At 34.9% G+C, this 24,580-nt stretch overlaps 1 protein-coding gene across 1 annotated transcript; it reads left to right on the top strand.

Annotated features, from left to right (window-relative positions):
• Positions 1,963–15,148, top strand: LOC18766430 (myosin-6). Its single transcript, XM_020570018.1, has 39 exons — positions 1,963–2,307; positions 3,160–3,288; positions 3,464–3,607; positions 3,777–3,922; positions 4,010–4,166; positions 4,311–4,369; positions 4,461–4,620; positions 4,930–5,079; positions 5,170–5,306; positions 5,411–5,557; positions 5,736–5,837; positions 6,305–6,362; positions 6,443–6,544; positions 6,838–6,875; positions 6,982–7,108; positions 7,229–7,399; positions 7,483–7,614; positions 7,702–7,811; positions 7,925–7,985; positions 8,153–8,330; positions 8,495–8,700; positions 8,936–9,055; positions 9,379–9,477; positions 9,732–9,944; positions 10,098–10,237; positions 10,435–10,546; positions 10,632–10,676; positions 10,778–10,861; positions 10,978–11,148; positions 11,426–11,581; positions 11,709–11,897; positions 12,150–12,275; positions 12,426–12,496; positions 12,578–12,677; positions 12,821–12,877; positions 13,293–13,349; positions 13,908–13,988; positions 14,116–14,198; positions 14,621–15,148. The coding sequence occupies exons 1-39, from the start codon at positions 2,305–2,307 to the stop codon at positions 14,733–14,735; spliced, it is 4,536 nt and encodes a 1,511-aa protein (XP_020425607.1). The 5' UTR covers positions 1,963–2,304; the 3' UTR covers positions 14,736–15,148.

Here is a 24,580-nt window from a genome sequence, read left to right as displayed (position 1 = left end):
CATATGGAGTCAGTGGTGGACTTAAGATTTTGCCTATATAGGATCGTGGTAAGCCGTGAACTAAATTGCTGAAATTAATTTTTGCTATTTAGTGAACTAAATGAGACTTTGTAGAGGCCCGAAGCTATTAATAAGTAGTATTCTTAGCCTATTTTGTTGCATAAATATAATTTGACAATTAAAACTTGAGAATCTCAATCAAGTGTCGACAAATGATCACAATTGTCCTTGAGTATGTCTATCAACGTATGGAGTCAATAATATCATAATATTCATTTATATATTCTAAAACTTATCTCTCTTTGTATTTTCTACTTTAAATTCTCATATAGTTTTGTTGATATAACTTTATTTGAGAAACGACCCAAAAATATTTTAGGTTGGAGACAATATGGTCAAAGCTAAAAGTTAGGTATTTTTCTTCGAAATTAAGTATGGATAAAATTTAAGAATTTTTTTTGAGTTCTTATACAATATGTGAGTTTTGAAAAAGAAAAAAAAAAGAAGAGTTTATGGCGTTCTTTCATTTTTAATGGATTTAGCGTTTAAATTAAATTAAAGTATATTATCTTGGATGGTCATAGTTTTCAGGTTCATGTAATTTACTCGATAAGGAAAAAAAAAATCATGTAATTAACTAGAAATGGAAAAAAGGAATTTATGCAATTAACTAAAAAAGGAAAATTGTTCATGTAATTAAAGGAGGCGCGTGGCCCGGTTATTTTCCTTCCGATATGAGATGGCCCTTAACAGCTACGTGGCTCCTTGTTATTGGCCTTCCTTATGTTTTCTTGTAATAATTGTTGACTTTAACCAGTTTACTAGGTTTACCTTAACCTGAATATTCTCCACATATGTTGGGTTTTGATGCCGTCTTTTAGCCCTAATATTTTTCCACTCCCAGAACTACCCACAAATTTGACATATTATTACGAAGTTAGCCTTCTGGATTTTCAATAGTTTTCTTTTGGGTTTTATTTTTTTATTTTTTGGTTCATAAGCCATCAACACATAGCAGATTCTATAAATGGTATAGTTATTTAATAAGGGTAATTTTGTAAAAGACAAATTCATAGAGATTATATGTAGGAGTAGGACAAAGCACATTTATGCATGTCACATTGAAGAATTTGTGCACCCTCACGAGAAGTTTGTGACTTGCAGTTGAGAAAATACCCAAAAAAAAATTAAACTTAACATTTTAGTGATGCCAAAAACACATTTGGTTCATACATCATGTAGATGAAGGAACATGGAGAATATTTTAGAAAAAAAAGGCAGCCTCTGATATGTTTGAATGAGTTACCCTATTTATTCTTACCAAATTTGTTTTATGAAAAATCTTTACCGAAAGTTAGTATATTTATCACAACATTTACACACAATTTCATATTATGTTAAGCATACATAGTAATTGAAAATGACTTTTACTTTAATGCTAAAATTCCTGCATGACAGATCAGAGATCTTAGATTTGAATTCCCATAACATCTTTGTTGTGTGTGTGTGAAACCTCATTTTTTTTTTTGTAGTTTATACTATCGCTTATATTTTAAAAATATAAAAATTCTCGACCATATGCTCAAATTTTTAGTGGTCTATGTTAACCTTAAATTTTTGGTGGTCTATTTTTTAATTGAATAATAATATAGTGTGAATTTGTAATAGGATCAAATTGAAAAAAGAAAAAAAATAGAAAACAATTGACAGATTGGAAGAAAAGTAGTTGACAAAATGTGAAATGAGGGTTTACCGCCTCCGCGATTCGATATTTTAAGGTAAAAAGTTCAGACAACGTTGTGAACTCAAGCGGGACCGGGTCTTAAATTACGTAATTACCGTCAAGATCTAAGGGTAGTTTCGGAAACTTAAGCGACTTGATTGGCGTTTTATTTTTGTTAATTTAAATCCTTAATAGCAAGTTAGTAACAATTATGTTAATAAAACTTTGAGACCCGAAAAAATAAAACCAAAGTCCAAACGAAGTTGGATAGGCGGAGGGAAGTAGCAAACAAAAGACAACAAAGCAACACAAGAACAAGAGAATCTGCTTGAACAGCACAAAGGGGCTTAATCTCTTCTTCAAGTTATTTGGGTTGTTGAAGGGTTTAAGCTTCTCATTTTTAAATTTCATTTTCCATTATTTTATTTTGATTTGTTTCAAAGGAATACCAGCAAAGATTGTAGTGGAAGGAGGAGAAGTTGGAAACTTTGTTGCTGAATTTGAATGGTCTTTATTGGGGAAGGGTGGGAGTAGATCCAGAAGCAAACCCAAGTCTCTGATCCGATCAGTTCTCTGTTTAAATGGTATTTATATTTTGTATATTTCTATTGGTTTTTTGTTTTTGTGTATATTTTATTCATTTGGAGTTCTGGGTTGTCATTTTTATATTGAACTTGTGGATGATTTGATTGTTGTCATTGGTTTACTTTCTTTGTGGACTGATCTGTGTTTGGTTTGAAGTAGAAAAGAAATTTGATTTCCTTTCGTTTGTGTCATTTTGTCTGGATAGATGCCATTAAGATTTGTTCATTTATACTGTCATATTGAAATGCCCATCTTGATTTAGTGAGCACCTGTTTCGAGCTTCATCTTCAGTAGCTTTAACATGTTGGCAACACTGTTTAAAGCCTAAGAATATATTTGATGACAATGAGACTTTTGTAACTCAACACGGTTAGCAATTTTGGATATCAGTTTTTGGGGGGTGTTCATATGCAATAAGCTACTAATGGTCTGGCCGCAGATTACACGACCATGACTAAATCAGTCACTGAACAACAGATAGGTTTTGTTGGGTAGCAGGAAAATAGAGTCTTGGAATTGGAACTGGATGCCCTTACTTGAACTTAATGACATGGTTGCTTTTGTGTTGCCAGTATTTTGGAATTGAGTTTGAACTTCAAAGGGTCAAATGTTCAAACTATTCCATGCTGAATATGGCTTATAAATTGATTCTCAAGTTAACATATACCAATTCTTCTACTTAATTCTGACGTTTCCTTGGTTTTGAAAATTGAAAGAAAATCTTTCCTTTGCACTTTGGGTATTGTTGCTGGTACTAAGTGGCACCTGTCGTTAATTTTGTTTGATGATGCTCAGTTACCATTCTAATAGTTCGCTCCATATGTTAACAAATGAGACTCTTTGCTTTTTAGGCTGTTGCTATGAGTTTAGTGGTTGGATCTCTTGTTTGGTTGGAGGACCCCGAAGAAGCTTGGATAGATGGTGAAGTTGTGGAGGTTAAAGGTGAACAGATCAAGGTTCTCTGCACTTCAGGGAAAACGGTGAGTGCATTTATTTATTATTCACCATGTTTTCGTGCATGCCATTGTCTATTAATGATTTTCTATGTTGAACCATTGTTCGCAATTATTTCTTGTGTCACCTCTGCCTTTAGCTTGTTCTGATATTTCTGTCGATTTTGCTTCCTCGCTTTCTCCATTTGGGTGGAAACTGCAGGTTGTTGTTAAAGCTTCCAATATCTATCCTAAAGATGCTGAAGCCCCACCCTGTGGAGTGGATGATATGACAAAGCTGGCTTATTTGCATGAACCGGGTGTTCTAGATAATCTACGATCAAGATATGATATCAATGAAATATACGTAAGTGTTCAATAAACTTAAAAGTTATGCCATCTCAAATCCTTCTTATGTATCTATTCAATTTGGTTTCTTGGTGGGGTGGGGACGGTCAGGTTGTATGTGTGAGCTTTTAATTTATCCTTTTAATACATGAAAGCCAATGATCTAATAGACTAAATATTGTTTCCAGACATACACAGGGAACATTTTGATCGCCGTGAATCCTTTTAGAAGATTACCTCATCTTTATGATAGTCATATGATGGCACAATATAAAGGGGCAGACTTTGGTGAACTGAGCCCACACCCGTTTGCTGTTGCAGATGCGGCATATAGGTACATTTTCGCATTGTAGTTTGTTTATTTTTTTGTTCTATCTTCTTGTCCATCCAACAATGTAAAGGTCCATTTGTTTGGTTACAGACTTATGATAAATGATGGAATAAGTCAGTCAATATTGGTTAGTGGAGAGAGTGGGGCTGGTAAAACAGAAAGCACCAAACTGCTTATGCGCTATCTTGCTTACATGGGAGGGAGAGCTGTTGCTGAAGGGAGGACTGTTGAGCAGCAAGTGTTGGAGGTACCAAGGATTAGAACCTCAATTTGTTGGAGATGAGAAGTCATAAGATTCGATACTGTTTTTTGTTCCAAAACTTTTTTATTTTTCATCTTTAATTTACCATCTTTATGACATGAGTGTGTTCGGGTTTCTTGTGACTTTCAGTCAAATCCTGTTTTAGAAGCATTTGGAAATGCGAAGACTGTTAGAAACAATAACTCCAGGTAAATGCTCCCATTTCCCATACCATGAATTTTGTGTATGCTACATTTTTTATTGGGCAATACATTTATTTGCATGTTGTGATTTCTGCAGTCGTTTTGGTAAGTTTGTCGAGCTTCAGTTTGATCAGAGTGGGAGGATCTCCGGAGCGGCTATAAGAACTTACTTGCTTGAAAGATCACGCGTTTGTCAAGTCTCCAATCCTGAGAGAAATTATCATTGTTTCTACATGCTTTGTGCTGCACCACCAGAGGTAATGAATCTTGGCTTTCTTGACCTACACTTGTTTTATGGCAAGAGTTATGAACCTTATGTGCTGCACATTTAATCCTAATATTTCTATGTCCCTCAAGTGAATGGAAAATATCTTAATGATCCTGGATACAGACCTGAAAAAGGGATCTGATTTTAGTGTGCATGCAGATTTCGACACAAAAGATATATGTAGAAGCTTGTTTTTTTTTCACAGATCTTTCTTTCTTGTCATGGCTTGAACTGTACCAAGCAAAGTTCCAGGTTTCTTTTCTTTCAACATAGACTGCCTTTTCTTTGTCATTTGCAGGATGTTAAGAGGTACAAATTGGGACACCCTAAAACATTCCATTATTTAAATCAATCAAATTGCTATGAGTTGGATGGGGTTGATGATTCTGAAGAATACATTGCAACAAGGAGGGCAATGGAAGTTGTTGGTATGAGTTCTAATGAACAGGTATAATGTAGGGAGTAGCTTCAAATGATAATTTATCTTTTTAAAATAGCCTTGAATTTTTAATTTCTCTTTGCTTTCTACTGCAATTAGGATGCAATATTTCGAGTTGTGGCAGCAATTCTGCATCTTGGAAACATTGAATTTGCAAAGGGAAAGGAAATGGACTCGTCCATGCCAAAGGACGAAAAATCTTGGTTCCACCTAAAAACTGCTGCTGAGCTTTTCATGTAAATATGGAATTTCATTGACACATTGGCACACAATCGGATGCTCTTATTTCAAGTTTGGCTCCCCATATGTTGCAGCCTCATCTTTTATACCTTTTGTTCAGGTGTGATGTGAAGGCACTAGAAGATTCTCTATGCAAACGTGTAATTGTAACTCGTGATGAAACGATAACAAAATGGCTGGATCCAGAAGCTGCAGCCATCAGTAGAGATGCTCTGGCTAAAATTGTGTACTCCAGGTTGTTTGATTGGTAAGCTTCCTTATCAGAAGAATTTGAATGAAGATATACTATTGTGGACCTTTTTTTGGTTTTACTGTTTCCTTTCTTCAATTTGGAACCATAAATTGAAATTTTGCTGTTTCTGATTGCTCTGTGATTTTTTTTTTTTTTTTTGTTGTTGTTGTTGTTGTTGTTTTCTTTTGTGCAGGCTTGTGGATAAGATTAACAGTTCAATTGGTCAAGACCCTCAATCTAAGTTCTTAATTGGGGTCTTGGACATTTATGGATTTGAGAGCTTCAAAACTAACAGGTGCTTAATCAGTATGTCTTTTGTTTTCATAATTGACATGAAATAGTTTTGCCGAGTGAAGAAACATCCCCATCCCCTCAATAGCATGTGATTCAGATGCAAAATAGTTGGATATCATCTTTCATCAGTTATTTCCAAGGTTTTGTACTCATAATCTGACCAATCCACTGGGCTCTGGTGAACACTCTAGATTTCCACCAGAACTTATTGAGGATCATAAATTACTACTATTAGCATAATGTTATTACAGTGTCACTTGTTCGATCTCCTGCTCTTGTGGTGATCACCTAGGGTTGGCCGGAAGTTCCACAATATGACAGCAGGACGTGGTGGTCCTACTGTCTGTGAATCCACATGATGCATAGATATCATTTGATTTACACATGCTTAGAGTGTGATGATCCATTTTTGGAGACTTGCTTGCTGGGGTCTTTCTTCTGATGCTTACTCGCTTATGGATTTCGCAGTTTTGAGCAATTTTGCATCAATTTGACAAATGAGAAGCTTCAACAACATTTCAATCAGGTTTGGGACTTCCTATTTTCCATAGTATCCTGTACATTTCTTCAGTACATCTATATTGATTGTATTATTTTGTTGGGCAGCACGTTTTCAAAATGGAGCAAGAAGAATATACAAAAGAAGAGATTGACTGGAGTTACATTGAGTTTGTTGACAACCAAGATATTCTAGATCTAATTGAAAAGGCAAGTACTGTCTGACTCTGCATAAATTCCTGACTAACTTTCTTTAGTGAATTCTTATGTTTACAGAAATTTGACATTTTCAACATTTCTGTATTTTTTTTTCTTTGCCACTATTTAACACCATATATTGCTGTTTTTCTTTATTTAAAGTTTGATGATTATGTTGCAAGTAGATTTGTAATTTGGTTTTTGTTATAAATAGAATTTTGCACATGTTATTTTATCGACGATTATCGTTTAGTAATCTTTATAATATTTTTGTAAATTTAAAGTTTACATATATCTGATTTCAGAAACCTGGTGGCATAATTGCTCTTCTGGACGAAGCTTGGTAAGTGAGTCCTTTTGTGCCACATGGATACCCGTGACTTACCATTGTTTAGTACAAATTAGACTGACCCTTTTGCTGTGAGATAACCGAGGCTTGTATTTTGTAGTATGTTTCCAAGATCAACACATGAAACATTTGCCCAAAAGTTATATCAGACATTCAAGAATCATAAGCGCTTCACTAAACCAAAATTATCACAAAGTGACTTCACAATTTGCCATTATGCTGGGGATGTAAGTGTACTTGTTTGTATAGCGACTACAATTACTGTTAGTTTTAGTTCACATTATGTTTTAATTATAGAGTTTACAATCTTAAATGTTACAAGTAACAAGGTTTGATATAATTTGCAGGTCACTTATCAAACTGAACTGTTTCTGGACAAGAACAAGGACTATGTGGTTGCTGAGCATCAAGCACTTTTGAGTGCTTCAAATTGTTCCTTTGTCTCAGGCTTGTTTACCTCCTTAGTTGAGGATTCATCCAAGACGTCAAAGTTCTCTTCAATTGGTTCTCGGTTTAAGGTCTGACTAACTAATAGTCCTTTTAAGGCAAATGATTTGTTTATTTGCTTGGATTGTGAACACCTCTTTTGTGCTTTATGCAGCAACAATTGCAACAATTGCTTGAAACTCTCAGTTCTACTGAGCCACATTACATACGCTGTGTAAAACCCAACAACCTTCTTAAGCCAGCAATCTTCGAGAACAAAAATGTTTTACAACAACTCCGCTGTGGGGTAAGGGAATGTTGACATCTTCAGGTTGCTTTCTTCCTATAGTGTTGTAATTAAGATCCCGTGCATCTGTATATGGTTTGAATTCAGGGGGTCATGGAGGCAATCAGGATAAGTTGTGCTGGATATCCTACTAGAAAAGCTTTTGATGAATTTATAGACCGATTTGGCCTCCTTGCACCTGAAGTTTTGGATAGGAGGTCTGTTGCTTTTTTGGGGGGTTGTAAATTTTGATTGGTCTTGTTAGTTAGATTTTGAGGCATATGTCAAAGGTCCTAATTTTTCTTCTCGTGCTTATGTTATATCATGGCAGTACTGATGAGGTCAATGCTTGTGAGAGACTTTTAGAGAAGGTGGGCCTAGAAGGCTATCAGGTAATTACTCGATCAGTTGATTAATTTTTCTTTACAGTTTGCAATTCTAAGTTTGCATGATACAAAAGTGCATTATTCTTATAAAAAAAACATTGTCACTGTGATACTTGTACATTTGTTTTGTGAATTGGTTTTTACAATATATCTTATATTATTCTTGTTTTCAGATTGGTAAAACAAAGGTCTTCCTTAGGGCTGGCCAAATGGCGGAATTGGATGCTCGTAGAAGTGAGGTCCTTGGAAGATCGGCTAGTATTATTCAAAGGAAAGTTCGTTCTTATTTGGCTAAAAGAAGTTTTGTTCTCCTCCGTATTTCTGCAATACGGCTCCAAGCTGCTTGCAGAGGTAAATTTGTTATATGTTTTTCAAGTTTTTAAGTTGTAGGTTAGTGCTTTTTTCTATTGAAACCTACACATAATTGTTGTGATGTTTTGCTTATATCATTTGTAGGACAACTTAACCTTGAGACTATCGCATAATTGTTGTGATGTTTTGCTTATCAATTGTAGGACAACTTGCTCGACATGTCTATCAGGGCATGCGGAGAGAAGCTTCCTGTCTGATGATCCAAAGGCATTTGCGGATGTATCTTGCTAGGAAAGCATTCAAAGAATTGTATTGCTCTGCTGTATCTATTCAGACGGGCATGCGAGGGATGACTGCTCGTAATGAGTTACGCTTCAGAAGGCAGACCAGAGCAGCAATTATCATTCAGGTAAAATGATTTATTGAGAAAATAGATCACCGTTTTAAAAGTTTTAAAGCTGTTTGGTTTATTTATGTTTTTCTAGTTACACATGAATTGCCAATACCTTTTTTCTTTTATAGTTTTGAACATGTTTCAACGAGTCCTATAAATGTCTAGCATTCCTTTCTATTGCCACATCTGGCTCAAATATTTATGGTTTCAAGTTTCCTTTAAAAATTTAGAATCACTTTGGTAATTGCAGAGCCAGTGTCGCAGATTCTTGGCACGCTTGCATTATATGAAGACAAAGAAAGCTGCAATTACCACACAGTGTGCTTGGAGGGGAAGAGTCGCTCGTGCTGAACTACGAAAGCTTAAGATGGTAAGGAGCTCTCTTTTTATTTTCTTTTCACAGCAGTTCTTTGGCTAGGGCTATGTCCCGATGAACGTATGCATCATTCATTTAATGCTTGAGGATATAACTTTGGACATTTTAGCTAAAGGATGGTATCTTTTGGAGCTCTATATACACACGTCATATATGGAGCCACATAAAGTTTCCATGTACTATGTAGATAGGATTGTTTGTCATGTTTCTTTAAGTATGTTTCCCTTCTGCAGCAGACTAGCAGTTAACTTCGTCATTGTCCACTTTTGGCAATTCAAATTCAGAGGGTCTCATTTCTTTATTGTATTATTATACAGGCTGCAAGGGAAACAGGGGCCCTCCAAGCTGCCAAAAATAAATTAGAGAAGCAAGTTGAAGAATTGACATGGAGGTTACAACTGGAGAAACGCATGAGGGTAAGCATAATAATGAATTTAATAGAACTTGTTTCAGAGTACTGGGTATGTTCATTGGCATTTTTGGGTGAGCAAAACTACTTTGGGTATGGTATTTTTGTTACACTGTGTGTCTCATTCAAATACGATGTCTACTGGAAAGTGGACGGTGGATACATCAAACAAAAAAAAAATCTAGGAAAAAAAGGACAATAGCTAAATGTGTTTGCCAATATTTTGATATGTTCTCTTTTTGAATATTCTGCTACTTGTAGGCTGACTTGGAAGAAGCCAAATCACAAGAAAATGAAAAGCTGCAGTCTGCTTTGCAAGATATGCAAGTTCAATTTAAAGAAACTAAGGCAATGCTTGAGAAGGAACGTGAAGCTGTAAGAAGAGCAGAAGAAAAAGTTCCAATAATTCAGGAGGTTCCAGTTGTTGATCATGCCATGATGGAGAAGCTAACCAATGAAAATGAAAAACTTAAGGTAAGGTGCCCAAAAGTATACGATGTACGGTTTGTTCTAGGCTACTATACTTTTATATTGAGACTTGATCTAGCAAAAATGTACAGTGAGTTTGGGGGAATGAACTCGTGCATTTCTATTTGCTGATGTCTTGCTTATCGAAATGTGTTGCAGGCTTTGGTGAATTCACTGGAGAAGAAAATTGATGAAACAGAGAAAAAATATGAAGAGGCAAACAAAACGAGTGAAGAAAGGTTGAAGCAAGCTTTGGAGGCAGAATCACAAATTGTTCAATTAAAGACTACCATGCAAAGGTTATTTCAGTGAAGCTTCTTTTGTGTGATTAAGCAGAAATTCTAATTAGATCGATAGTACAGTTGGAGCATAATGTGCTAATTGGACTGCGTTACACTTACACTGCCTATCATTCAAATTGCAACCAGTCATGCTCTCTCTCTCTCTCTCTCACAGTTATTTATTTCATTGCGATTTTTGGTACTTTCATTCGCAGGCTTGAAGAAAAATTTTCTGACATTGAATATGAAAACCAAACTCTTCGGCGGCACCAGCTAAGTACACCTGTTAAAAAGCCACCAGAGCATCCGCCAACTCTGGAACCTCAGGTATCACTCACTCTCTCTCTCTCTCTCTCTCTCTCTCTCTCTCTCTCTCTCTTGCGGTCATTGAGTTATGTTATTCATTTTACAGAGAGTGGAAAATGGTCATCATGTGAGCGAAGAAAACAGAGACAATGTAAGTTTACTTTTTTTTCGCTTCTGTTTCCATCAATATTTCCCCTCACATAGGTGCTCGCTTTTCCTATCTTTTGGTAATTGAAAGACATGTCTTTTCAGGAACCACAAAGTGCAACACCAGTGAAGAAGTTTGGGACCGAATCTGATAGCAAGTTGAGGAGATCAGTAATTGAACGTCAACATGTATGTTCTTAGTACTACAAAAATCCTTTGAATCCCCCTCCCCGAGGGGGTGCTGCGTGTGTGTGTGTCTTGGTAGGTTGGTTTCATTTAACATCATGCCTGGTACTTTTCCACAGGAGAGTGTTGATGCTCTTATCAACTGTGTTGTGAAAAACATTGGGTTCAGTCAAGGAAAGCCTGTTGCAGCCTTTACCATCTACAAATGTCTTCTCCACTGGAAATCTTTTGAGGCTGAAAGGACTAGTGTATTTGATCGTCTCATTCAGATGATTGGTTCGGAAATTGAGGTAACTGATCAATGTTGATTCAAACTAGACCTAATTTACTAGATTCCATCTAAAACAAATTTACTTTCAAGTATCCTATCTTGTCTCAGCGTAACATTTATTCAAACCACAAGGAAAGAATAATCATCACATCCAGGCCATTATCACAACTCATCTGATTGGAAAAGACAGAATGCATGGTTTAACATTAAATGGGATAATTCTAAGCAGTAGAAAGATGATGTAAAAACATGCCATTTTAATCAATAATGAAGTGATTTGTCTTTATTGATTCCAGAACCAAGACAACAATGATCACATGGCTTACTGGTTGTCAAATACATCTGCATTATTATTCTTACTCCAACGAAGTCTAAAGGGTGCTGGTGCAACTGGGGCAACTCCACACCGGAAGCCACCTGCTCCAACATCTCTCTTTGGGAGGATGACCATGGTATCCAAATTCTTTTTCTCCCTTTTTTTTCTTTTTAACTCGTACTTTGTCTGAGCTGCTTTATTATGTTGACTTATTTCTTGCAAATTTCACTCCTCTCTTATTTAATATGGTTCTGTAATTGCAGGGTTTCCGCTCATCCCCTTCTTTTGCAAACCTTTCTGCATCTGCACTTGATGTAGTACGCCAAGTGGAGGCTAAGTACCCAGCATTACTTTTCAAGCAGCAGCTTACAGCCTATGTGGAGAAAATATACGGCATCATTCGAGACAACTTGAAAAAAGAGTTGTCATCATTCATTTCTTCGTGTATCCAGGTATGCTGAGTTTTATTTAAGCTCTTTATCTGACTGGAAAAACGTCTTAATCCTACCAAGAGGGACTGTGGCCCTGATACGATTTCTGATATCCATTCACTTGATCGTCTTGTGTGGTTTTGGACTTTTGAGAATCTTTTCCCTTACCTTTCGAATGAGTCTGTCAATTAAATTTCTTTCCTTTATCCTAATTCTTTACTTTTATGTTTTCACTTTGAATGCTTTTTTCATCTCTAATGGTGATATATATAGGCACCAAGAACGTCAAAGGGCGTACTAAGATCTGGGCGGTCCTTTGGGAAAGATTCTACCGCGAGTCACTGGCAGAGCATTATTGATAGCCTTAGCACTTTCCTTAGCACATTGAAAGAAAATTTTGTAAGAAACTTATAACACTTTTTCTTCACTATGCTTTACTAGTTTGGGTAATGCCACATATTTTACTTCATGTATTTTGTTGTATTTTATTATTTTCTTCATCGTAATGAGCATACAAATGATTTTATCCTTATGATTCTGGGTTTTCAGGTGCCTCCTATTCTTGTCAAGGAGATCTTCACTCAGACTTTCTCATATATTAATGTACAACTATTTAATAGGTAATTGCTTGTTTACTCTTTGGAGTTTCTATCATTTTTGCTGAAAAGTTAAATTAACTCTAACATGTTATTCTATTTTAGTCTTCTTCTACGCCGTGAATGTTGTACATTCAGCAATGGGGAGTATGTGAAATCTGGATTGGCTGAATTGGAGCTATGGTGTTGTCAAGCAAAAGAAGAGGTGCTTCTCCCCCTTCTTTTTGTAACTTTTTCAATTCATCTCATGCCAGTTTGGAGTGTATCTCAATGGGGAGATGCCACAATGTGCACTAAAATTCATCCTTATTTTTTGACTTTTCATAACTCCGTCTCCATGGATTCCAGTATGCAGGCTCATCTTGGGATGAACTTAAGCACATAAGACAAGCTGTTGGCTTCCTGGTAGGCTTATCCACTTTGTGTCAAGAGAAATATATATTAGTGTTACTTTCAGGTCAATGTGGTTATTTTAGATGTGATACATATACCAATATAGCTAATGCAGCAAAGTCCATGTTCCCCATGAATGACTGACAACTTAGCCGTTTCATACAAAGAAGTGAAATTTCTCTCAAACTTGGTTGTGCTTAATTAGGGAAAATAATTTAACATAAATGTTATTCATATATTGACTTGCATTGGCCAATAAGATACTGTGAACCACACAATTGTAGTCCAACAAGATACGTATTAATGTCCTGTATTGTTCTTGTGTTACTAAACTCCATACTGTGGGGTCTTTCTCATATATTAAAATTTATTTCATTAAATCTTTTGCTATGGAGCTTACTTGATCTTAACTCACATTGATCAACAGGTCATACATCAAAAGTATAGAATTTCTTACGATGAAATCACCAATGATCTGTGCCCTGTGAGTCTCTCTCTCTCTCTCTCTCTCTCTCTCTCTCTCTCTCTCTCTCTCTCTCTCTCTCTCTCTCTCTCTCTGTGTGTGTGTGTGTGTTGTGTGTGAGTGGAATTCGTAGGGATACCCACATTTTGATAGAAGATGGCCTAATAATTGATCATTGGTCCTTAGATGTGCATAAAAACTGAATATAATTTGTTTAATAGGACCCAAATAACTGTTTTTACTTGTTTTCCTGTGATTATAGAAATCCTGTTCTAGTATCTGCAAAAATTTATCGTCATTTGTTTTCCATACGGAAGGTGCATGTGGTGATCCCATGACCAAATATGATTTGATGATCTGAATTGGTCCAGCATGGTCGTCAGACACATACATTCACACACTCCCACACAACCAATAATCTCTCTGTCTCTCTCTGTCTCTGTCTCTGTCTCTGCCTGTCTGTCTGTCTGTCTGTCTGTCTGTCTGTCTGTCTGTCTGTCTCTCTCTCTCTCTCTCTCTCTCTCTCTCTCTCTCTCTCTCTCTCTCTCTCTCTCTCATATCAACACTTTGTTTCTTCAGATCCTGAGTGTTCAACAGCTGTATAGAATATGCACTCTCTACTGGGACGACAACTATAATACAAGAAGCGTATCTCCAGATGTATGTTCGTCTATGACGATTTTTCTTTTGGTCGAATGATGATATCTTCTTTAGTTGCAGTGTCTGGATTCATACCGTCATCCAGTGATTTTTGTACATAACAACTATCATTTCTTTCATTTTACAGGTAATTTCCAGTATGAGAGTACTTATGACCGAGGACTCCAACAATGCTGTCAGCAACTCATTTTTGCTGGATGACAATTCCAGGTGGGGTCTCTTTTTCCCTGTTCATATGTTCTCTGTTAATCCGGAATAGCAGATCCTTGAACATGACCCCAGAAACTACTGTTTCTTGGAGTAGGGTTGTTTATAAGTTACTGCTATAAGATAGAGCGAAGGAAAATGACCGCACAAAAACATATACCTACAAACTTGCATGCATGCACACACATGCCTCGGGGTAAATGAAAACGGGCTATACTTTTTATGTTTTGTTATGCATATTATGATTTCATTATGAACAATGCTTTGGCCCTCCTTGATTGTTATATTACAATTAACGGGGTAAAATTGAAACTGTCTAATGATGCAACGCTTATTTTCTTTACCTAGTTTTCATTTTCCCAGTTGTAGCCATATAGGAAAAATGGGCACTCTGAATTGCTACTAATCCATGCTTCTTAATGTAGCATCCCCTTCTCGGTCGATGACCTCTCTACGTCCCTGCAAGAGAAGGATTTCACGGATGTCAAACCAGCAGACGAACTTCTTGAGCATCCTGCCTTCGAATTTTTACATGAGTGAGGTTAAGGATACTTGGTCATGATTTTCTCTTGTTTTCTTAAGGTAGGCAGTAGTAATTCAAATTCTATTGCATTTGTTGTTGTAAATCTTTCTTTCTTTTTTTCCTTCCCTGTTTTATATCCATGCCCCTTCTGTAAAATTGTTTATTTATTCTTTTATTTGGGCATTCAAAATGTAAAATCCTCGTCATTGAAAGGGGGAAGCAATACATGGAAGTGGGTGTGTATTATTTTTTCATTTTTTTCCTTTGTCTTTGTTTCTTCTGCCATTCTATGCAGGAAGATAGATAATAGGTGTATACTGTCTTGTAGTGGTGGCTGAGCAAATTGCTATCTCCACCAATTTTTTCTTTGTACAAAGAAACAATATATACAACCATTAATACATAATTTTGAGATGTCTTTTGGCTGAGATTCTGGGCAGTTTCTGCAGTGTATGGACAATTTTATGCAATTTCTGACTTTTCCTTTTTTTTTGGCTCAGAAAAAATATTACATCCCAATTCCATTTAGTTGCAAAACCAAATTCTATGGTGGAATTTTTACTAATTGTCACAATGCTACCATAACATGATTGCTACTGTATTTGCAATCTATGGCATATGGATCATGCAAAATATATACAATAGTTGAATCAAGGGAAGATAAATTATGCAAGGCACCATTCCATCCAAGATCGATGTAAGCAGGCCTCTTCATTGCTTGATGAGAGAGAAAAAACATAGTTGTATGTATACAGCCGCTTAGGTTACATAGTTGTATACAACCGGTTAAACCTAAGAGTTACTCGATTTCCACTTACATCAACAACATCCAAGACTAAAGCCATCTTCGACATCACTATCTTTGACTCCATTATTTCTTTTCCCAATCTCTTCACCTGTTTGTTTCTTTCTATACCCTAATCCAAGTCAAATCCATGGAAATCAAGAAAGAAAAAAAACAAGTTGATAAAATATCTAATTTTGGCAACATTGACTTGCTAAAACAATAAATGTACGCGGTCATGACCTTGAAAATCAAAGCAAAGATTGATTTTGAAATGGAAACACAATTTCTTGTGTTCTTCCTAGCCATGAGGCTTTCACATGGCACTGACCAAACAACTTCACCTATTTCACAAGGGCCTTCTTCACTATGCCCTTCTCAATCACAAGAAAGTCCTCATTTTCCTCCCTAGCCTCTGGACCATCTTCCCCAAAGGACCCCTACTGGACCACGCTACACACACACACGCCTATATATATATACACATATTTCAAACCAGTACAACCGTAAATCCAAATAAAATTCATTGATTTTGGGGGTCCAATTTGGCCCTCCATCAGTACAGCTTGCAAAACTTAGTCTTATTGGAGCAGATTGGATACAAATTGAGAGGATTGTGAGTTTTGGATTGGATGTCAATAGGGTTTATGTCGGTTAAGCTTCATCTGACTCATCCAATTTAACACTCTCTGGCATTTGGTCCATGGTAATTTGGTCCCCTCAACATTTCTCTATCTAATCTCTCCTCCTTCTGCCACTTGGAAATTGGATAAAAACCACAACATCATGTTAAGCATGCAACAAAATCCTATCTGGTATTGGTGGGTCCATTTCTCTGACATTTATACACATTAATTCAAACTGTCTTACGACAAATAATTTAATATGTTATGTTGTCAAATTATTATGATAAACAATTAACGTAATTAAATCATATTTGAATGTCGGCCCTAATAACATTAGGCAGTGATCGTGATTAGGGGCTGGCTACTATCTAATTGACATCATAATTTTGTTCAAGCCCAATAAAATACAAACAAATAAGCATCATTTGCAAGTTTTTGCACCCTATACCCCAATCTTCCTCCAAAGTCATGTACATTCTTAAATCCTTTGACTCTACAATAATACAGATTTCATTGTCTGAATCAAACAAAAAAACTAGGTAGCCGACGTGATCATTGTCATGAAATTCGCAGTCATAAATAATAATGTACTCTAAATTTGTCCTACTTGGGGATGAAGATGAATTGATGATGTGGACCTAATGAGAGAAGTCTGAGTGAGTCATCACTTTCCTTATCGCACATCAAATGCACCTTGAAAACTCTCTTCAAAGATCGTACCTTTGCTACGATCTTATCATATTTGTTTCAGGTTTATGGTGTGCATTGGAAGTGTTTTGAATAAGGGTAGGGTAGCCATTCTTATCATGAAGACCACCCACATTCCCCCTCATTATATAAGTTGGCTCCATATATACCCCGACCGTTGGATTGGTGGATTACCACTTCATGTGGTTATATTTAACTTGGACTTAAAATTACAGTTGGAATAGAAAGGTCAGGTAAATGCTATTGTATACAAACGAGTACTACTAATTGCTAATTGATTTCAACTTTATAATAAATTTCACCACTACTTATAATTGACAATCATTTATGCGTACATGACTGATTGAAAAAAGTAAGGTATTTTTAGTTGTACATGTTTTGCACCTTAAGGAGGAGCATGCTACTATTAGCGAAGCCATTAACAAAAGAAGCCAACTGTCGTCCTAGTTGATGAAGAATCTGACAGCTGACAAACCGCTATTTGGACAATTGTCAATCAACTGCAGAGCGATCAAGGTTTTAAGCACGAAATGCTTTTGTTAGTAGCAGTGGTTGTTACAAAAAGCACTTGTTTAATTTTCCGATTAAGAAATAATGGTTTCCCACAAGAAGAAATTAGCAATAATCATATGGATTATGGGGATTATTATTAGTTGGTCAAAAAAAAGAAGAAGAAGAAGGGTTTTGTAGGTGATGGGTGGCCGACTGTTTGCACATGTCATTTGACTAATTTCTCACTAACGGTCTCATTAAAGTTATAATCGGCTGTTCCATGTGGTCTCATGTGTTTGAAAGAATCCAGATCTCTTCTCTCTATCTGGTCAAACCCTCCTCCATCCATGACGTAATATGGTAATCTAATCTCTAATTATCTCATTTAAGGTCTCACGTTTGGGTTTTGCTTTGGTAAACCTTGGTGATCATGTTCTTAATTGAAGTCCTAAGCTACCTGTTGATCAGAAATATAATTTTTATATTTTTATAGTAAGGTTTCAGTTATTGTAGTTATAAAGTTAGTTAACACAAGCAGTGAGCTTAAATGATTTTGTTCAAACCAGAATCAAGATATTCAAAGTTATAATCGCCGACTTATTCCCCACTGCATTTCATTTGCATTCTTTTATTATTATTATTATTATTTGGAAACAACAACAAAAATGCAACTTTTTTTTTTTCTTTTCCAACATTTCCCTTAAAAAATTTCCCATTCAATATAAATTAGTGAAAAAAAATTACATAATTATAACATAATTAACTTTTTTTCTACAAAAATGAAGAAAGTTAACTTTTTAAATACCCACTTAATTATATTGCTCTCTCTAATTTTTCATCAAGAATTGAGTGGAAGAAAAATAAATAAATGAATAAAAAGATTGGTGGTTGCAAAGTTTGGTTAGCACAAATATTAAACAAATGGTTGACTTTCCCCACAGAAAACCCAAGTGACTCAACCCTCTAATTTTTGATCTTTTTTTTCTTTTCTTTTTTATATTAAAAAAACTATATTCCCTCATAAAGTTTTGACTTTCCAAATGGGAAAATCCATCGGGTCATGCCCATTAGATATGGTTTATAACTAGGATGGGTCACATCACATGGATATTGAATTAGTGTGGTTCTCATGACTCAAGCCACTAAACTAATTATAAACATGTAATTTCTAAGATCATCCCACAGTGACTTTTTTTAAGAAGTATATTTATGTAATCAAGCATATTTATGGTTTAATCAACATATGAGTTTACCAGGTGCAAGTTCCTTAGCGATATCGTCCATTTGCTCGTTCAACTCCTTTGATTATGTCTAACGAGTAATAGGTTTGCGACATAATGAAGCATATATATGGTATAATCAACATAGGAGTTCGCTATCCTCAGTGATATCCTCTATTTTATCGTTCAGTTCCCTTCATTAGGCCTAATTGGTAGTTTTGAAATGAAAAAATTGATAAAAGAATGTATTTACCAAGTAATGTCACACAAATAAATAGATTCTAGTCGCAGACATAATTCATTCATCCATCGAAATTCAGCCTCTTTGCATGAATTGAAGTTATGAGTCAAGAATTCACAAGAAAGAAAGTTAATAGCTAATATATTTGCAATTTCTATATAGTTGCAACCAAAACCAAACGTCGAGACCGGCCTTAGATAATGCCTGATGACATGTGGAGATGTGCATGTTAATATTGAAGCATGAAACGAAACATTCATACAAAATAAATAAATAAGCAAATAATTTTTTAAATTAGTTTCTTCTCTACATTCTGCTCTGATCTACAGTAGCTAAGTTTTCGAGGACAAATGTGAAGGAGGCATTATATATATGTGAATTATTGGGTCCTTGCAGCTTTGGAAGAGGAGAGGAGCATGAGGACTGCGTCAATGGAGGTTGACGTGTATATGTGCATGAATCTCATTGCACCTAAAACACCCACGTAGCGAAATTATTATTTTTCTTGTTGGGCACGTAGACATGTTCTTGAAGTTCCAACTGCAAACTTGGTTTTCTCGAGAAACCTTGAGATTCTAATAGAAAATATAAGTTTAAAAATTCTTGGAACTACAGTGATGAAGAATGTGTCCCAAGAGGAGTAATAATTCCCTGCCTTTGTTGCATCTCTTCTCTTTTGATTAGTGATACTAAAAAGATAAAGAAGAAATGCATTAGTGATATTGAAAAGATAGAGAAGAAATGCACAATGCAACGGGAGTATGAAAGTTTTTCTCGCTTTAGGGATGATTATTTTATAATAAGTATGAATTAGTCAAATTATAGTGTCATATATTAAAATAATAATCATGACAATTAAGTACCACAATGTGGGAAGGATATTAACTTAACTATATATACTTACGGCCTAATTTGTTAATTATATGATTAATTTCAAAAACCATGTGACATGTACATATAGAACTCGGTTATATAACCTAGAAAAACACATTCAAACACTCTCATTAAGAATTACCACATGTTTCACCTCTAATCCCATTTTTTTAATCAAAACCTCACCTGAACTCCCTCTCTCTCTCTCTCTAGAACTTGGGAGACTAAATCTATGTATGGATTTTGATGGGGTTTTTGGTATAATTACAACGGAAGGGGGCGGCACCTAGGATTAAGAGAAGGCTCGAATAGAAAATTAACATAAAAAAAATATGAAAGTCGAATGCCACATGCAGGGCTTTGGTTGCGCCAGGTGCAATGATCCTAGCATGGTATTTGGATAACTAATTAGGGAGATAACTTGAGACTTAATTCAAACTGTTTTACCGACCTCATCAACCGAATATATTAAATTTATATTTAAATGGAGGAATGAGAATTTTTTATTTTTCTTTTGGGGTTTGGGGTTTGGTTTTTTATATATTATAAATTCTATTGATATGTGAAGAAACAATGAGATCACACACCGGAATTTATGAGGTCAGCCACTTTCAAGCGATCAATAATTATTTAATTTAAAGAAATATTTAGTCCATGTTCTCGACCATGTGATTAACACAACGCTGATTATTTGGGGAGCTGGGATCCTTGCCGGGTGACTACTATTTTGATCAGCGTAATCCTGAGTTTAGGGCCATTCTAATTATATTTTATATTTGGGACTCTTCTTTAATTATCAAATTTGGGAGCCACATCACATGCTACATTCTACTAAGTTAACATCGTTACAAATGTTTTCGTATTTTATTTTATTAAAAGGAATGTTTACAATGATCTAAATAGTTAAGAATGTGTTTTAGGATTCTGAATAGGCGAAAATGCCTAATAAGGTTCTGTTTGATGCACGGAAAAGAATTAATCAATTACGTATAAGTTAAATAATAAAAAAAAAGGAATAATTGGAAGTTTAAGTACCTTCTTAACTATGACTTTTCTTGTGATTAGAGACAATTACAATTATGAGGAGGCTTAAATTGCAAAATTTATATAAAAAATCATTGGTAAACTTGTTAGGTTTTTTTTTTGGTTGGTTTTTTTGGCCGGCCATGTTGCACAAAAAGGAACCATTAATTATTTAAAGTTAACTTTGACTGACAACATGCAATTTCATGTAAAAGAACTACTCTTTGCATTTTCATTTTTTTCCAAGAAAAAAAATGTTGACCGAATAGAATGTCATGAAGTTTAGCCTTGACCAAAACCCTAAACAAAACTTAAGAGTGGTATCTTAGTACTAATCATATCATCACTAAGATTTTATGTTGGAATATATATCTAGAAGAAATCCAACCACATGCGAAATATATTCCTCCTATAATTAATTTAATGTAATTTTGGTATATTGCTTGTATGTAGTGAGCCACATGAAACAAAACATAAGGAGGTTTTGAAACGAAGATCTTTCAAATCTTTCCAAGGTTCCTATGTGTATATATAAATTAATAAAAGATTTTCTTTTGTTTTTTCTTTTATTCTTTGAAAATTTTAATTAAGTTTGTGGTGCATGTCATGTGAGGCAATTTGGGGCATATCTCTAGCCAATTAACCCTAACCGTTGGATAGAAATCAGTAGTAGGATGGATTTGGAGCCGTTGATCTGTCAGGTAGGCGAGTTATTATTCTCCTTACGTTTGTTTTAATGATTGGTTAGTCGCCAACTCAATTACAAACAATAATGAGATGGAGCTTTTAAAAAAAGTTGTAGTGAAATGAACATGCATAGAAAGAGAGAGAAACATATACTATAATCAACCTATTGTAATCTTTTTTGTGTCCTTTCTTAATCATGGATTGTACCTAACACTACATTTTAAATTTATCATATATATTCCCTTTCATACCAAATTGAAATTCTATATATAATCCGTCGCTCTGGTTGACCATGAAAGTAGTGTAAAGACATCTTTTTAGACTACCCAAATTATGTAGAAAATGATGAGGAGAAAAGAAAAAGGACCGTTATAATCTTATTTAAAGAAATTTATGCGTATTAATTCTTTTTAGATCAATTCAACTTGTTATTGCGTTTGGTTACTGAAAAAGTTGTATTTATATTCGACACTTTAGTTGCTTTGTACTTATTTTTGTTTATCTTATTAATAAAATACTATCGTTTTTTTTAATTCTTCAAACATATCGTATATATGTAATCTCTCTTCATTTTAATCCCTCACTAAATCTTATAAATATTAATAAAATCAACATAAGAGCATCTATATTATTGGAGTGAAGATTATTATCAGTTTGTTTATAAATTTGCTCTACTTTCTAGATGTGTATATATGGAAGTGATGAGGCAACCTTGATCTCTAACATTTACCCTTAGCCAATTAATCTGTTTTGCATGTTAAATTTATGTAGCAGCTACCTATATAATCCAAACGTATCATGCCCACCACTTGTGGCACCGCCATTCCCATCCCCCAAGATATATATAGAGTTAGCTTTCTGCTTGGTGAGAAGAATTCAGTTGGCAACTGAGCTTCTAGCAAGGCTAGCTAGCATATATATATATATATATATATATATATATATATATACAACAACAACTAGGAAAGCCAGTGATATCCTAATGAGTTTCGCTTTTCTTGGAAGTGCTTTTCCTTACGCGTGACCGGAACTCATTATCGTTATTTAAAAGAACAAAACTACTTTTCCACAATTAATTAATTAATCAACACTTAAAAAGATGAATATTCTTCCCAATACACAATGTTAATTAAACGAGCTTGCTTGCTTGCTTCTTAGCAAGTCCCCGCCGACCACAGACACAGAGAACTAAAAGCATGCATGCATACATCGATGGAAGAAAGCCCTGGGATCTCGCTATGAGAGAAGAGAAAAAGAAAAGAGAAGCTAGAAAACAATAAACCCCCATCCTAAAAGTGGAAAGCATCCCTAATAAGATTATGAGCCACCAAGCTGGCAGACTGGCAGTGGAGCATTGCAAGGCTGGTAGAATATACAAGCCATAGGGATAACAAAAAAACACATATCCCTATCATATCATGCATGGGATATCATATATATCACTACACAAAATCATGTATATTTATACTCATTCTCTCTCATACATATCTTAATATCTATCACCTTTGTATGTTGCATTTGGAGCTTTGTTTTTTGGATACTATTTGGCTCCTTATACGTAAAAAGTCATTTATAAATCAGTTTGATATATATGCATAAATAACTCACTAAAAATACAAAAGAAAAAGTTTATGTATATTGTGATTTATCTACAAGAAAGAATGACTCCTTACAAGTAAGATACTAAATATTTCTTCCTTAAAAATAACTTGCTAATATTACAAGGTTATGTATACATGTCCGATTGTGATTTATTTGAAAGAAAAAATGACTCCTTACATGTAAAAAGCTAAGTATTTTTTATTTTTTATATTTTTAAATACCATCCCATATATTGGATTTGAAAGTCGCAAAAAACCTTGTGTGAAATGGCCCGACCAATTATAATATACCAAGTAAAAAAATTATCATACTTAACATACTATAATTAATCAAAAATAACAAAACAATACTATCCTCTCCTTCCACAAAAGTGTTTCTCTAGAGGTAAAGCGAGCATGCAAAGCAGCTATTCAGATATTGTTGATGGTGATGATGAAAATACTCATTTCAAAACCAATTTAATATGTAAATTCTCAGAAGTGCCAAGCTGATATCTCCAAAACCTTTCATGAAAAGGAGAGACTCTCATGGAATTCAAGGCTTCATGCACATGCTTCCCTCTCCTCTCCCTATGAATATATCTATATATTTCATACTCAGAGCTACAAGTGGGGGTGGGTGGCTGTGGGGCAGACCAATGATTTTCCAACTCAAAACTAGCCACAAAGTTGTACTTTGACAGGCCCTAGCTAACCCATCTCACACAAGTTATAAGGTTATTATACAAAACCCTAAAAGGCAAACCTAGGTATAATCACCGCCATAATCAACTTCATTAGAAAACCTCTAAGAATTCACTTTCTAGCTTAGCTTTAGCCAGGGGACGCGTGTCAACATGGGTTCTATTCAATCAATTGATACCGAAAGTAGAACATGAAATGAATTTCCCACCCTTCCCCGTACCATGAACAAGCCTCTAGGTTTTATCAAATAACATAGTAAAATGTAGCTAGCTAGATTCATGCGATCTTTAAGGCTAGCTGGCTAGAACATCGTGGTTCATTTTATTTGACAAGCATTGGATTTAATTTCCCAAAGGTGTTAGAGAAAGTAACTATTTTTATATATGAGATAGGTGCGAGTGCGCTTTCTACCTATAAAAGTAGGTTACAACTCAATTTTTTAAACTAATTTGTGGGAAGGTTTCACCGGTATAAGGTAGTAGAGTCAATCAAAACATAATATTGATATTATTGTCTAACTTTGAAGATGAAGGAGGACTATTTATAAGAGGTTGATGACTAAAACTTATCTCTCACTATTTTCAAGGAGATTAAGAGGGATAAGTTTTAGTCATCAACATCTTACAGATAGTCCATATATTATCCTTGAATGCACATAAAATATAGGCATTTTACTAATCTAATCTACTCTAATCCTCTCTACCAAATAAACCCTAAATGTATAATTTCAAAACTTATTATAAAAAATAAAAAAAAACCAATATGGTATGATATGCGAATATCTTATTCTCAAATTGTATGCATTGCTAATGAAAACAAGCCTTTTCATTTGTATTTAACATATGCAATTACTAAACAATAGTTAATTTTCAAGCATTATTTTTAGTTTAGATGTTTGATATAACCAAGTGCAAAAGAAAATC

Source organism: Prunus persica, chromosome G8 (genome assembly GCF_000346465.2).
Source record: "Prunus persica cultivar Lovell chromosome G8, Prunus_persica_NCBIv2, whole genome shotgun sequence".
NCBI classification, from domain to species: Eukaryota; Viridiplantae; Streptophyta; class Magnoliopsida; order Rosales; family Rosaceae; genus Prunus; species Prunus persica.
Note: the sequence above shows the minus strand (reverse complement) of the source record. Positions and strands in the feature narration are given on the sequence as shown.

Excerpts from the sequence above, each read along its gene's own strand:
- LOC18766430 (XM_020570018.1), top strand. Across the intron at positions 7,400-7,482 it reads CAATTGGTTCTCGGTTTAAG|CAACAATTGCAACAATTGCT; the intron begins GTCTGACTAACT and ends TGCTTTATGCAG. Across the intron at positions 11,898-12,149 it reads TCATTTCTTCGTGTATCCAG|GCACCAAGAACGTCAAAGGG; the intron begins GTATGCTGAGTT and ends TGATATATATAG.